The sequence below is a fragment of the Aedes aegypti genome, chromosome 1 (assembly GCF_002204515.2).
Source record: "Aedes aegypti strain LVP_AGWG chromosome 1, AaegL5.0 Primary Assembly, whole genome shotgun sequence".
Classification (NCBI taxonomy): domain Eukaryota; kingdom Metazoa; phylum Arthropoda; class Insecta; order Diptera; family Culicidae; genus Aedes; species Aedes aegypti.
In genome coordinates this window covers 34,174,251-34,191,079 of record NC_035107.1, presented here as the reverse complement: position 1 = coordinate 34,191,079, position 16,829 = coordinate 34,174,251, and the positions used below count along the sequence as shown (strand labels likewise).

The 16,829-nt window shown below is 39.5% G+C and overlaps 1 protein-coding gene across 3 annotated transcripts; it reads left to right on the top strand.

The window, feature by feature from the left end:
* The first annotated feature begins 7,038 nt into the window (after positions 1–7,038).
* LOC110674851 lies at positions 7,039–16,623 on the top strand. Of its 3 annotated transcripts, none has more exons than XM_021839362.1 (3): positions 7,039–7,547; positions 9,780–14,172; positions 14,371–16,623. In XM_021839362.1, exons 1-3 carry the CDS (start codon positions 7,543–7,545, stop codon positions 16,522–16,524), a joined length of 6,552 nt encoding a protein of 2,183 aa, XP_021695054.1. In that variant the 5' UTR covers positions 7,039–7,542; the 3' UTR covers positions 16,525–16,623. The 3 variants fall into 3 exon arrangements, with proteins under 3 accessions (XP_021695054.1, XP_021695053.1, XP_021695052.1); XM_021839361.1 differs by having other exon boundaries at positions 9,780–15,162; positions 15,361–16,623; XM_021839360.1 differs by having other exon boundaries at positions 9,780–16,623.
* The last annotated feature ends 206 nt before the right edge of the window (positions 16,624–16,829 follow it).

Sequence of the window (16,829 nt, the reverse complement as noted above, 5' to 3'; positions counted from 1 at the left end):
CAAAACCAGTTCGCCTTATAGTTTCGAAAGAAGATCAGCGTGCTCAGGACATTTTGCAAACGATGTTCCGAACAGAAAATGGTCGATTTGTAACACGATTACTGTGGAAGTTCGAAAACTTTCGTCTTCCTAACAGTAAGCCAGTAGAACTGCAACGTATGCGATGTCTAGATTCCAGACTACGGAAAGAACCTAAGCTGGCTGAAGCGATGCAGCAAAAGATCGACGATTATTTGAAGCAAGGATATATCCGGAAACTGACTCAGGCAGAACTGATGCAACCAACTTCCCGTGTGTGGTACTTGCCGATATTCCCGGTGTTTAACCCACATAAACCTGGAAAGCTAAGGATCGTCTGGGACGCAGCAGCCAAATCTCAAGGAATATCGCTCAACACAATGCTCTTAAAAGGACCAGACCAACTCACCTCCTTGAACTACGTTCTTTACCAGTTTAGGGAACACAAGGTGGCCATCTGTGGAGACATCAAGGAGATGTTCCACCAAACACTTATTCATGATGAGGATCAAAACTGCCAACGGTTTCTATGGAAGGAACACCCCACTGATCAAGAACCGAGTGTTTTCGTAATGCAGGTCATGACATTTGGAGCATCGTGTTCTCCGAGCTGTGCCCAATACGCTAAAAATTTGAACGCAAAGGAGCACGCTGGAGATTACCCCGAAGCGTCTGAGGCTATAGTGAAAAACACTATGTGGACGACATGCTAGCAAGCGTGGAAACCGAAGAAGAAGCTATTAAACTAGCGAAAGATGTCCGACATGTGCATGCTCAAGCAGGATACGAAATGCGAAATTGGCTTTCAAACTCCTCTAACGTTCTCAATGCCTTAGAAGTGGATAAAAAACAAGAAAAGAGTTTGAATATAACATCTGACTTGGCGACGGAGAAAATTTTGGGCATGTGGTGGTGTACAGCGACCGACACGTTTACATACAAGCTGTCTCCAAAACACAATATCGAGCTGCTTGCCAGAAAACGAAAGCCAACCAAGCGAGAGATGTTACGTACTCTGATGGCCATATTTGATCCATTAGGACTCATTTCCCACCTGTTGATCTTCTTGAAAATACTTCTTCAGGAAGTTTAGCGATGTTCCATTGGTTGGGATGATGAGATTTCAGAAGTGCTACATGACAAATGGAAGTTGTGGTTACGATTCCTTCCGACGATGGAGTCGGTGAGAATTCCACGTTGTTACAGGAACGCGATTAGCTTTGGGGAAGATACCAACGTACAACTTCACATTTTCGTGGATGCTAGTGAGTTTGCATATGCAGCCGTCGTCTATCTACGATTTGAGCAACATGGTAAAGTAGAGTGTGCGATCGTTGCAGCCAAAGCTAGAGTGGCCCCATTGAGGTTCATCTCCATCCCTCGACTAGAACTACAAGGGGCAGTAATTGGCTCAAGGTTGGCAGAAACTGTTGCAAGCTCGATATCGTTCAAGATTGACAAGGGTGTTTACTGGACTGATTCACGTGACGTCCTGTGTTGGATCCGATCAGATCATAGACGCTACTCACAATTTGTAGCGTTCCGTGTAAGTGAGCTCCTTGAAACTACTACGGTTTCCGACTGGCGGTGGGTGTGCTCAAAAAACAATGTGGCAGATGAAGCTACAAAGTGGCAGCGTCAACCTGATTTTCAAAGCGAAAGTAGATGGTTTAACGCACCAGATTTCCTTTACAATGATCCCGAACACTGGCCAGCTGAACCTGTCCATGGCAAAGATACAAAAGAGGAATTACGCACTCATCTTCTCCATCACGGGAGCGTACAAGAATCCGTCATCGAATTCAAGTATTATGGTACATGGGAAAGACTACTTCGCGTAACTGCAAGACTGTTCAGGTACACATGGAACCTTCGTCAGACCGTGGTAAGAGGAAAACGTAGATCCGGCCCGTTATCGAAGTCTGAACTACAGCGTGCCTCACTGTACCTTTACCAGCAAGTACAACAGGAGGCGTATCCCGAGGAAGTGAAAATACTAACAAGCTCAGAAAAGCATCAAATACCTAAATGCAGTGCAATCTACTCTTTTGCACCATTTCTCGACGAGCATGGAATAATTCGAATGCGAGGAAGAATTGATAACTGCGAATTTGCCACGGTGGACGCAAGAAACCCTATAATTCTTCCAAAAGATCACTATGTGTTGATCGTACTGAATTACCACGTGCGTTATCTTCATGGAAATCACGAAACGGCAATCAACGAGGTGCGACAAATGTTTCGTATCCCAAAATTGAGAGTGCTGTACAAAACTGTCCGATCTGGTTGTCAGGTATGTAAAAACCAAAAAGCTAAACCAAGCCCCCCAATGATGGGAGATTTACCGAGCGCTAGGTTAGCTGCCTTCTCAAGGCCGTTCTCGTACATTGGGGTTGATTATTTTGGACCCATGTACGTAGCTGTTGGACAAAGGCTCGAGAAAAGGTGGGGCGTACTAATAACGTGCCTAACCGTGAGAGCAATTCACATTGAAATTGCTCACTCGCTAAATGCTGATTCGTGCATTATGGCCATGCGAAACTTTATGGCCAGACGGGGCGTACCTATACGAATATTCAGTGACCGGGGTACCAACTTCGTGGCTACTAATAAGGAACTCCACCTAGCTTTGAAGGAGGTGGATCAGGATCACATGATACGAGAAATTGTAAGTCCTCAAACCGAGTGGGAGTTCATACCACCTGCATCTCCACACATGGGTGGTAGCTGGGAAAGACTAGTCCGCTCAGTAAAAGTAAATCTGCAGAAGATGAAACCCCGGCGCAATCCATCCGACGAGTCTCTACGCAACACATTAATCGAAATTGAAAACATTATCAACTCACGCCCATTGACGTTTGTACCAGTAGATGATCCTGAAGAGCCCGTCCTAACCCCGAACCATTTTCTGATGGGGTCGTCCAGTGGTTTGAAGCCAGCAATTCCGTTAGATGATAGTGTCCAAACCCTAAGGCGAGCGTGGCGAGCAACGCAAGCAGAAGCCAATCTTTTCTGGAAAAGGTGGGTGCATTACTACCTGCCAGAAATAACCAGACGCTCTAAATGGTTCAACAAGGTTAAACCAATCTGTATGAACGATGTTGTAGTGGTTGTCGATCCCGCATCACCTCGAAACTGTTGGCCTTTAGGACGTGTCATCTCGGTCAAAAAGAGCAAGGATGGGCAGGTCAGAACAGCAAAGGTTCAGACCCAGAATGGCATCTATGAACGCCCAGCTGTCAAGCTAGCAGTACTTGATGTTCGACGCAATGGAACAGTAAGCCAGGAACCTGGCGTAACCGGGGGGACTGTTACGACCCCTCGGTCGGCGCGTCTCCATCACACACAACAACAGCAAGTTACGGTCAGCTGTGGTAATCCATCGCATTGATACGACGTTGGTCATGCTCTTCACAAGGGGACAATAGAAACGGAGATACCAGATGAAAAGTGATTTGCGAGCAGATAATTGTTATTGAACTATTAGCTTATATTGCATTTTCTCTAAATAGTGTTTAACGCCAAATGCGGCTACGTAGTGAGTTTATTATGAATTCTCAATTATTTTCTTATTTCATGAATTATTGAACCTAATGATTGAATTGTTTAACAACATTTTCCCTAAGATAACCTAAATAGTACGGATATTGATAATTTATTACTAAGGAAGCCTATCTACTTAACTTAACTACTGATCAAGGCGTAAGTTGTCAAAAGGTTTAGTTGAACTAGGTAAAATAAAATCATTATTCTGATTAGACAGGTGGGCACATACGTCGGTACAAGATTTCGTTAATGCTAATGCAGTGCTGTATCCAGGGGTAGTACAGGTAAATCTCTTATGGAACCAATTAGAAGCAGTTCTTACATGACTCTATTTCAGAATTAATTCATTAAAATAATAACTATAAGAGCACGCCGACCAGAACTAAATAAGAAAACTAAACGTAAGTTCCAATAGTATTTAGGTTTCATCACATAGTTCTATGTTGATTCAAACTTTGTACTTAATTGCAGGATTTTTTTAATACATCTTTATTAAAAACACCGAACTCTTGTTTCTGGCCGGTTGCCGATAACAGATGGTGTTACTCACTTTTGAGCAGTTCCACTTTGTTCCGAAGTGAGTCGAAATCTACTCACTTTTGAGTAGATCTGAACGAGCGTGTGTGACGTTTTTGTCGACTAAGCGAACGTCAAACATGATCGAAAGTGTCAAAGTTCATTTATGGACCTAATTTTTAAATTTAAGTTTAAATATGATATAGCCGTTATTTGAGCGAGATTAAGTGCTAAAATAGTAACAATAGCATGTTTTTTCGTGTTATTAAAAAAAACACGATTTCATTTAACATTTTAGGACCCTATTGGTTAAGAAAGTTCTGAGCTGTGGAAATGCTCATAAATACACTAATCTGAGCAGAAGGCTCTGAATCAGTTGGGGCGTAAAAAAAAAAGAAAATTTTCAAACAGTTTGGTCCTTAACTTTCCCCACGCCGATATACGCCGCCGTCGCCGCCGCCGAAACATGTTAACGGCGTGACGCCGATGACGCCGCCGCCGTCGGCACAAAAATGCTCTCACGCCGCCACCGATGGAAAATATTTCGGCGCACAGGTCTAGCTGGAATGTCTTTTGAGTGGTAAATGCCGAAAATCTAAGACGTTGCTTGCTATTTCATGTGATCGAAGTTGTTTGGGGGCAAATTTTGAAAATTGAAAAACATTCATCGATAGATATTTCCTAAAGGATTATTCCTGTAAAAAAATATTTCCAATAAAATTAAGCAGGAATAAGGGAATGTCTTTTAAGATGATTATAGAACGAAGCCACACCTCAAATTTTCAAGAGCACAAGTCTTGAGAACCAAAAAGCGCTTTCCATTAAAAATGTATCCCATTGGTCACCACCAGCAAGCAAGCAAGTTGATTTGATTTTCCACGCGATCTGTTGCCAAATTCTCCAGTCTTGTGCACTTGAAAATTCAAAGTTTGGCTTTGCTTTATAATCACCTTAAACGCGATTTTAAAATCATCATTTTTATCATAAAATTAGTCATCAAATCGCCAACGATAGCCATGCACAGTGTCGTAAAAATTCAGCCGAATGATACCCGATCAGTGCGAAAACGAACAAACACAAACTCCGCTAGCAAGAAGCCAACCTGACTTCGAGTGCGAATGCGACGAGAAAGAGAGTGGGTGCAACACACGCACACATTCAGTTTCATCCACTGTTGGTGTCATTTCAAAATTCAATTTCACCTAGAGGCACTGAAATTGAAAATTGAATATAAAAAAATACAAATGAATTTTATATTACTGGTTCAAGAAAACGGCAATGTGATGCCTCCAGTTGATGAATCATGATTGTCTTTTAATGAAAAATACAATTTTTGCAATTTGCGAATGTTTTTGTGGGGTATTCTGAAGGAAATGATTTTTTTCACTAGCGGAATTGAATTTGCTGTCAGTAGGTGGATGAGAATCAGTGGGGAAAAAGTAATTGAAAAACTGAATGCACGTTCTACCAGACTCGTGCATGTATTGTCAAAAAAACATTCACACAGAGAAGAATTCAACGATGACGGATCCTACTGAGGATCGGCGATGTTGACTGTATATTGAAATATGCAGACACTGATTAGCACCAATAGATTGAAAATTTTCTCAGCAATTTATTGGTATATAAAAACATGTATACTTTCATATTGGAAAACCAAATAATCTTGGGGGAAACAACTGCATGTCTTATGCGCGCACCCGAACATCCATGCTAATACCAGGGGGGTGGCATGAGCCAATATTTACCAACCCAACATCAATTCAACATGGCGTCCAGTGTTCTTGTTTTGTTCATTTTGGGAGGGACGAAACATATGTTTTTATGGATAAGATACATTAATGATACCTCGCTGATACCTAAAACATTTAACAAAATAATGAACTAATGAAAAGCGTCATCGAATACGACGATTCAATGCTATATGTTTAATTGCCAGAATCTAGCACTAGCAGCCGTATACTCGAAAATCAGGAGCAAGGTTAGGGCAAACCGACCAGAAAGTGGCTACCAAAACGCGAAGTACCAAAACGATGTGAGGAAGAGCAGAAATGTATGCAGGATGACAGCCATGTCAGTCCCCTGGCTAATTCCATCCTCTGCAGCGTTCGAAGAGAAACGGTTCATTTCTTCAACGGCTAGGGTGGTCATGCGAATATTCATGTATTTTCAATATTGCCATTGGAGCAGTCAAATTTATTTCAGAAAAGCTTCAGTTAGATAGCTAGTTTACTCATCATTTTCAAATAACCATGGAACATAACAACACCTCCTTATCAGGTTATATTTTTATATTTTGTTATCATCTGAGGGAACATGCAAATCACAATTAGTGTGGAAGCGTCAAATCAATTCTAACTCGCGCAAATGTTTTATCATATTGTTGTGTATTTCCTACACTGCTGAACTGGGAATAAAAGTGCGGGATTGCTTCGAATCATTTTGGTGTCTTTAGATCACATATTTTTTGGACCGCGATGTATAATCCCGCTGAAGAAACTGAATCGATTTGATGCTATCGTGCTCTTTCATTAGCTTTCCCGCACTTCTAAAAACTTTTGAGTTAGTCCAGTAGTGAAAGAAATGCGCAAAATATTGGTAAAGAAATGGAACAAAATTTATTTCCTGCAAAAGCATTATATTTTTGAATTTAGAAAATATATTCAAATTCTATATCCGAGTCCCACTTCATATGTGTGTTTCGATTATAGGGATCTTTGGCCTACCTGACATCTAAACCACATGATACGAAATGAAATTATCATTATGAACTTTCACCATGAAATTGTACTTTTCCAAGAACCAAAATATCTCTATCATCTATACTCACCAACCACCAGAAAGTTTCCCATTAGCTGCAACGTGGATTACTCCTAGAATTCATTTTGCTCACTTGAATGAACTAAGCCTGATTCATCGATCGTTGCATGGCTTTCGTTGGCGATTTGTTGGCTAATTTTAAAATCCTTCACATTGGGTATGACTACCAAGCCAGACGGATGTCATTGTAAACGAATCAGCCGAGACCGAATCAAATGAGCAGGAAGAAACGCAGCTACCGATCCAGAGGGTAAGATAAGATAACTGAAAAACTAAGTGACGGTAGGTGAGCTGTGTATTTGAACGCAATAAAAGTGCAAGGAAGGCAACAGTGTTACGCAGCAGATTGAACCATTCGGACTCAAAGCGGTTTGTTAAGTTAAAAATTGCTGGCAAAGTGATACCACATCTTCGGACGATCCCATCATTTTAAGTTTAACTTTCCATGTGGTGCAGACAGTGCGATCAATTTAACCAAAAGTTGGTAACCTACGAACAAGTATTGCATAGCGGATAAACCATTCGCAAAGTGAAGTGAAATAAACTGTGCATTAGCGAGAAAAATCATTGAAAGATTCCAAAGACTGCAGTTACTACTTGTGAGCAGTTTCAGTTGAATACAAAATTGAGAGAGATATTTCAATGAGGTGAGTGGCAACCATGATTCAATTCACGGGTTTTTCCAGATTTATTCTTATTGAGTGATTCTCGCTGAAACCACGCAGCCATCGGCACAAATCACATGTCTCATATTTCCCTTGAAACACAAATCAAACTCAGTGGTATCGTCAAGAGGAAGGATATAGCTTTTGTTAGAAACTAAAAAAAATATTGGCAATTATCTTGGATTTTGATGCAATCTTGAATTTAAGTAATAGGATGAGTTTTTCACCTTGTTAGAACTCAACATGTTGAATTTTGTGGCTATTGCTAAAAAATAATTTCCGTGGATTTTCAAGCATGGGTCCCACTAAAAGTTGGAGGCTGAGGTTTTGGCAGAGTGAATTGATAATTCCTCACACGGAAACTCTTACTCTTCTTTTTGTTCTTCTTTTTTTCTGGCGTTACGTCCCTACCCTACTGCAACCGAACCTGCCTCTTAGCTTAACTAGTTATAAAAACAGGTTTTTAAATAGAAATTTTCTTCAAGGTGACACGGGAGACCGTGTTATTTTCCCTATCTTTTGTCTCACTCCAACAATTGTCATCAAAATTTTGCAGAAGCAAATCTCGAGTTTTAATGAACCGATGACGCTGAGAATTATAGTGATACAATTTTCGCATCGATATATGGAGTGGTTCTTGAGATTTGATTCTTCAAATGGATAGGATGATTATGGTAACCGTGCGACCTTAACAAGGCTTTTAAATAACGGGATGATTCTTCCACATATCCTTGAGTTCAGAAATAATGAATAAATGAATTCAACATATGAAAATTTTCTGAAATCATTGATTGGAATAAACATACATTTTTGACGTTAACTACGTCTTACGGCAATTTACTGGGTGTCAATTCAAAATGTAAAATGTTGCGACCGTCATGAAATTATGTAAGATTTTGAATAATAATAATTCAGCCATTCACAGGTAGATTTTCAATATTTTCCCACCAATCGGTCGGGAATTTATACAACATTTTACTCAAATTAGGAAAACTTTTGATTGTTGACGATAGACTGTCGAAAATTGTGAAAATGTCGACCCCTTTCTTACGCAACCAAACACGTGGGTTGGGAAGCACACTATAAAAGTCATTTCCATACAAACCCGCGTTCCAACCTGTCAAAAGTGGAACATGACGTAACTCTTGTTTACAGGCACTCTAGATCGGAGGAAGACTGTTGAAAGCCAGAATGAAAATGTCAAAAGCGAGTCCAATGGAAACTGAATATGAATAAAGCCATTTGTGGAACGTATGCTGTTAGTATGACTTTTACGCTATTTAATACCGGGAATCCCCGTTGGTTTGACCACATTTAATCTGAACACTTTTTAATCTGTACCCCGCTAATTTGCACATCGTTCAGATTAAAATGGTTCAAACGTCATTTACCTCATGGAACGGAGTGAAGTGAGATGGAACGCCGTGGAACAGAACGCAGAATCAAAACAAAACAGTGAAAGCGGTAACCAGAAACACGTTTCTAGTGTGACCAGATGTTCAAATTAAAAATGAATCCCGATGGTTTGCATGAGGTACCGTTCAAATTAGCGGGGGTGCACTGCATACACGGAGAAATCAGACTACCCAAAAAATAACTTCTTTAAACTCAAATTTGGGTCAACTGCATTTAGTTATTGCCCATGGTTGGGTTGTTTTGCCTCTCTCTCAATAGCAATGTTGTCAAAAACAGGGAGAGACGCGCCGACCTAGCTTCGAAGTTCAATGAAATAAGCCAAATTTGAGTTCTTTCGAGTTTACCCAACTTTAATGATTCAACCCACTACGGAGACATCGAAAGCTAATGCTGGGTAGCTTGTTTTTGGACTGAGTTGTTTTTTTCACTGTTGTCAAACGAAAACTACCAAATGATAGCTATAAGTCAGTTAACCCAAATTTGGGTTAGCCCACGGAAGAGCCGAATTGCGTCAAAAGAAGTCAAATTTGGGTAGATTTGTGGCTCCGTGTACCTTTTTCAAGCGTGCAAGTGGCAACATCGTGATGGCGCTGCTACGATGTCAGTGGTGAATATGAAAAGTTTCATGCTACTGATATTCACCACTGTTTGATGAAATACGCTGGGGTGCAGCGCTAGTGATTTCAACGTGTTTCACTTTGAATATTTACACAAGTTTTCAGAAGATTTTTGTTCCAGCATAACCATTTGTTATCTGTATAAAAAAAAATTTTTTTTTTCAAATTCATTTTTCCGTAGTTACCATAATATGGAAGCTCAACAGGCATCAACATCGTCTGACTGGTACGTATGTGGAAGTAATCCCGGCAACCATGGCATCCGTTACGAGAAGGATCTCGCATTCGTAACCTTTGTAGCGGCTTCCTTGGAAGAAAGGAAGCTCAAGCTGGCCGTAGAGATGACAGCAGCAGAGAATTCCAATGACGTGGTAGTTTTCAAAGAAGAATCCAAAGAGGTGTTGTTATTCCAGGCCAAACATTCCGATAATGGAGGTCATGTATTGTTCAACGACCTATTCCCTAATTATCGGAGAAAAAACAAAGACTTTGCTTTTTCTGAGTATATTCAGTCGTATCTGAGGATTAAAGAAAACAAAGTTTTTGAAAGTTATAAACCAACAATCATTATATTCACTAATAAATCACTGAAACGAACCGATGAGCTTAACCAGTTGATGAATATCCAAATACAAAACGTGAACAGCATGTTTAAATGGTGCGATTCCAAGAAAAATCTTTGTTTTGAGCCACTTAACGATGAAGCAGTCAGAAAAATTAAAGATATAATAAATTCAGAGCTGTTCCAAATCAAAGAAGACATAGACAAACTTGTGAAAACTGGAAAAATTTCCGATTTGCTGATACTATACAAGACACCATTGCAAAATATTCTTCAAATTGCTGATGGAATATTAAGTTTCAAAGAGCCTGCAGTGGATAGCAAAGATATGAGAACTCATCGATGGATGCTTGACAAGTTAAATTTGAAGCCGATTAGATTAGATGACAAAACTGTTAAAAGCTTGAAAAGTGATTTTTTTAACGGAAAATCGAGGAGAAATCTTCTTCCTGTGATTGTCGAAGAAGAACAAATGCGGGAATTTTTTCAAAGTTTAATTTTCTGTACAGAACAACCAACTGACCTAAGAAGCGTTGCCGAGAAAATGATAAGCTCCTGGATGCCACGGTGGGTTGACAGCGATCTTGCACGGGAATCAAAATATTTTTCAGCCTGTTTTGACGAAGTATTCAACAAATGGCACACCCAGATATCGAAAAAAAAAGGCTATCTTACATTTCAAAAACAGGGCTTGGATTGCATTCAAAATATGAAGTCAGAATTAGAGAAAAAATTTGAAAGGAAACATTCTTCGATTGCAGCCAATCTGTCAATATATGTCTCGCGCACCATAATTAAAACAATACATAAAAAAGACGACGACAAAATAGAATCACAAACTAATCACTGTACATTGAATCACGAATCATTTGAAGAGAAAAGCAAAGTACAAACTATCCAAATGAGTGATCAGGATTTTATAAAACAGATCTATCAGCAGAATGCGGTATCAGCAGGAATGAAATGTCAAATACTTATTGGAGAACCCGGTATGGGAAAAACCACATTAATTAATAACTTGTTTTGGCAATCACGAAACCTTAAAAATGTAGCCGTTTATTTAATCCGTTTAAAAAATCTTAATTTTCGTGAAGAAAAAAAAAGTGATCCCCTGCACATCTTTGAACATGAATTGCCCCAAGAGAGTGGGAATATTTTGCGAAATTATTTGGAAAGTTCGGAAATTCAAATTGTATTCCTTTTAGATGGGTTTGATGAAATGAATCCAGCTCACCAACATTCAGTACTGACAATATTTGAAAAAATTCTGGAGAAAAAGAACACTCAATGCATAATTACGGGAAGGAAACATGTTTGCAAACTGCTCGAGGACAGATTTAAAGTGCATGCGTTGAAGCTGAAACCGTTCGACCACAACGAACAAGTAAAATTTTTGAAATTGTTTTGGAGGGTGGAAAGCAGTGAAGCTCTTTTCATGAAATTTGCCGAACAGTTGCTCAAAAAGTTCCATAACGAAATCAAAGGGAACGATTACGACTTCGCAGGGCTTCCTCTGATGATACGAATGTTGGCCGAGGTTTTTGCGGATGATTTTCAGAAGTTTCTCGAAACTGAAACAGCTGATGCAACTTGTATATTTGAGTCGGAAAAACTTAATGTACTCAATTTGTTTGAAAAGTTTGTGAAAATATCTTTCAACTTAAAAATGAAGAGTAAGGATGGAAAAGCTGTATACGCATATGATGAAATTGAGGATGAAATTGATGAGGAAATAGAACCTAGTTTTGACTTCTTTATGGAACAACTTCAATTGTTAGCCATCCAATATTTGGAAATCGATGAGTTGCAAGATGTTATAAAGAAACCTCCGTTTAATAAAAACAACAATCGACTTCTGGAACGTTTTCGGAGAGGAAATGAAAAATCTATGCTAATCAGTGCCTCATCTGCAGATAAAATAGATTTCATTCATTTGTCGTATGCTGAGTACTTTGTTGCAAAATTTATATTTGATCACATAGATGAATGCAAATTTTCACTGATGAAAATAATACAGGATCGAGATGTTGTACGAAAATTTTTCTTCTTAATGGTGGAGCACAAGTGTAATGAAAATTCTGAACAAATGCAAATAGTGCAAAGTCTGTATAGTCAGAACACAGAGGTTGTCGTATGGGCTTGTCTTGGTGGTAACGAGAAAATAGCAATGCGTTTGCTACGAAAGTCGAAAATCAACTCTAATGACCCACACCACAAAATTCTTATGCACGCCGCAGTTGATGGAGGTTCAACCGGTTTAGTTATGGCATTACTTGATGAATTTCAGATATCTGTGAACATTCAATACGGTCATAAGTTTTGTAAAGACGATAAATTGCTGATAGATAAGTTTGGAGTAGATTCAGTATACATTTTTCATGGAACTCCTCTCCATACAGCCGCTGACAATGGTTATATTGAAATGGTGAAATTGCTAATTGATCACAATGCAAATATTGACACTAAGGACGATGAAGGATGGACACCTCTCCATCGTGCATCCCAAAATGGACATCTTGAGGTTGTGAAATTACTGATTGATAGAGGAGCAAATGTTAACATTAGGAATGTCTATGAAGGAATCACACCTCTCCACATGGCTGCTGAAAATGGTTATCTTGAGGTGGTGAAATTACTGATTGATAATGGAGCAAATGTTAACACTACGCAAAATAAAGGATGGACACCTCTCCATATAGCTGCTGCATATGGTTATCTTGAGGTGGTGAAATTACTGATTGATAATGGAGCAAATGTTGACACTACGGACAATGAAGGATGGACACCTCTCAATATGGCAGCCCAAAATGGTCATCCTGAGATGGTGAAATTACTGATTGATAATAGAGCAAATGTTGACACTCCGCAAAACGAAGGATGGACACCTCTACATTATGCATCCCGATATGGTCTACTTGAGTTTGTGAAATTACTGATTGATAATGGAGCAAATGTTGACACTGCGCAAAATGAAGGATTTACACCTCTCCACATGGCTGTTGCAAATGGTCATCTTGAGGTTGTGAAATTACTGATTGATAATAGAGCAAATGTTGACACTACGGACAATGAAGGATTGACACCTCTCCATTATGCATCCCAAAATGGACATCTTGAGGTTGTGAAATTACTGATTGATAGAGGAGCAAATGTTAACATTAGGAATGTCTATGAAGGAATCACACCTCTCCACATGGCTGCTGCAAATGGTCATCTTGAGGTGGTGAAATTACTGATTGATAATGGAGCAAATGTTGACACTACGGACAATGAAGGATGGACACCTCTCAATATGGCAGCCCAAAATGGTCATCCTGAGATGGTGAAATTACTGATTAATAATAGAGCAAATGTTGACACTACGGTAGGTGAAGGATGGACACCTCTCCATTATGCATCCCGATATGGTCATCTTGAGGTTGTAAAATTACTGATTGATAATAAAGCAAATGTTGACACTACGGAAAATAAAGGGATTACACCTCTGTATGTTGCATCCAAAAATGGTCATCTTGAGGTTGTTAAATTACTGATTGATAATAAAGCAAATGTTGACACTACGCAAAATGAAGGATGGACTCCTCTTCATGTTGCATCCAAAAATGGTCATCTTGAGGTTGTAAAATTACTGATTGATAATAGAGCAAATGTTGACACTTTGGAAAATAAAGGGATTACACCTCTTCATGTGGCATCCCAAAATGGACATCTTGAGGTTGTTAAATTACTGATTGATAATAGAGCAAATGTTGACACTACGGACAATGAAGGATGGACACCTCTCCATGATGCATCTCAAAATGGTCATCTTGAGGTTGTGAAATTACTGATTGATAATAGAGCAAATGTTGACACTACGCAAAATGAGGGATGTACACCTCTCCATTATGCATCCCTATTTGGTCATCTTGAGGTTGTGAAATTACTGATTGATAATGGAGCAAATGTTGACACTGCGGACAATGAAGGATGTACACCTCTCCATGATGCATCCCAAAATGGTCATCTTAAGGTGGTGAAATTACTGATTGATAATAGAGCAAATGTTGACACTTTGGAAAATAAAGGGATTACACCTCTTCATGTGGCATCCCAAAATGGACATCTTGAGGTTGTTAAATTACTGATTGATAATAGAGCAAATGTTGACACTACGGACAATGAAGGATGGACACCTCTCCATTATGCATCCCTATTTGGTCATCTTGAGGTTGTGAAATTACTGATTGATAATGGAGCAAATGTTGACACTGCGGACAATGAAGGATGTACACCTCTCCATTTTGCATCCCAAAATGGTCATCTTGAGGTTGTGAAATTACTGATTGATAATAGAGCAAATGTTGACACTTTGGAAAATAAAGGGATTACACCTCTTCATGTGGCATCCCAAAATGGTCATCTTGAGGTTGTTAAATTACTGATTGATAATAAAGCAAATGTTGACACTACGCAAAATGAAGGATGGACTCCTCTTCATGTTGCATCCAAAAATGGTCATCTTGAGGTTGTAAAATTACTGATTGATAATAGAGCAAATGTTGACACTTTGGAAAATAAAGGGATTACACCTCTTCATGTGGCATCCCAAAATGGACATCTTGAGGTTGTTAAATTACTGATTGATAATAGAGCAAATGTTGACACTACGGACAATGAAGGATGGACACCTCTCCATGATGCATCTCAAAATGGTCATCTTGAGGTTGTGAAATTACTGATTGATAATAGAGCAAATGTTGACACTACGCAAAATGAGGGATGTACACCTCTCCATTATGCATCCCTATTTGGTCATCTTGAGGTTGTGAAATTACTGATTGATAATGGAGCAAATGTTGACACTGCGGACAATGAAGGATGTACACCTCTCCATTTTGCATCCCAAAATGGTCATCTTGAGGTTGTGAAATTACTGATTGATAATAGAGCAAATGTTGACACTTTGGAAAATAAAGGGATTACACCTCTTCATGTGGCATCCCAAAATGGTCATCTTGAGGTTGTTAAATTACTGATTGATAATAAAGCAAATGTTGACACTACGCAAAATGAAGGATGGACTCCTCTTCATGTGGCATCCCAAAATGGTCATCTTGAGGTTGTAAAATTACTGATTGATAATAGAGCAAATGTTGACACTACGCAAAATGAAGGATGTACACCTCTCCATTATGCATCCCTATTTGGTCATCTTGAGGTTGTGAAATTACTGATTGATAATGGAGCAAATGTTGACACTGCGGACAATGAAGGATGTACACCTCTCCATGATGCATCCCAAAATGGTCATCTTAAGGTGGTGAAATTACTGATTGATAATGGAGCAAATGTTGACACTGCGGACAATGAAGGATGTACACCTCTCCATTTTGCATCCCAAAATGGTCATCTTGAGGTTGTGAAATTACTGATTGATAATAGAGCAAATGTTGACACTACGCAAAATGAAGGATGTACACCTCTCCATTATGCATCCCTATTTGGTCATCTTGAGGTTGTGAAATTACTGATTGATAATGGAGCAAATGTTGACACTGCGGACAATGAAGGATGTACACCTCTCCATGATGCATCCCAAAATGGTCATCTTAAGGTGGTGAAATTACTGATTGATAATGGAGCAAATGTTGACACTGCGGACAATGAAGGATGTACACCTCTCCATGATGCATCCCAAAATGGTCATCTTAAGGTGGTGAAATTACTGATTGATAATGGAGCAAATGTTGACACTGCGGACAATGAAGGATGTACACCTCTCCATTTTGCATCCCAAAATGGTCATCTTGAGGTTGTGAAATTACTGATTGATAATAGAGCAAATGTTGACACTACGCAAAATGAAGGATGTACACCTCTCCATTATGCATCCCTATTTGGTCATCTTGAGGTTGTGAAATTACTGATTGATAATGGAGCAAATGTTGACACTGCGGACAATGAAGGATGTACACCTCTCCATGATGCATCCCAAAATGGTCATCTTAAGGTGGTGAAATTACTGATTGATAATGGAGCAAATGTTGACACTGCGGACAATGAAGGATGTACACCTCTCCATTTTGCATCCCAAAATGGTCATCTTGAGGTTGTGAAATTACTGATTGATAATAGAGCAAATGTTGACACTACGCAAAATGAAGGATGGACTCCTCTTCATGTGGCATCCCAAAATGGTCATCTTGAGGTTGTGAAATTACTGATTGATAATGGAGCAAATGTTGACACTGCGGACAATGAAGGATGTACACCTCTCCATGATGCATCCCAAAATGGTCATCTTAAGGTGGTGAAATTACTGATTGATAATGGAGCAAATGTTGACACTGCGGACAATGAAGGATGTACAACCTCTCCATAAGGCTGCTGAAAATGGTCATCTTGAGGTTGTGAAATTACTGATTGATAATGGAGCAAATGTTGACACTGCGGAAAATGGAGGACGTACACGTATAGCTCATGTCGCTGCTGGCACCACTAGCCACAATCCAGCAACATCGTCTCTTCTCCCCGGCCATGGACAGCACCGCACTAGAACTTTTCTCCGTAGCCTGTTTAGCCTACGAGTGATCACTTTTCTTCTTTTGTCCTTCTTCTCGATTATCACCCTTGCTCTTCAGAGCCTCAAACCACAAGCAGTCTAGCTTCATGTGGCCCTTTTTCTTA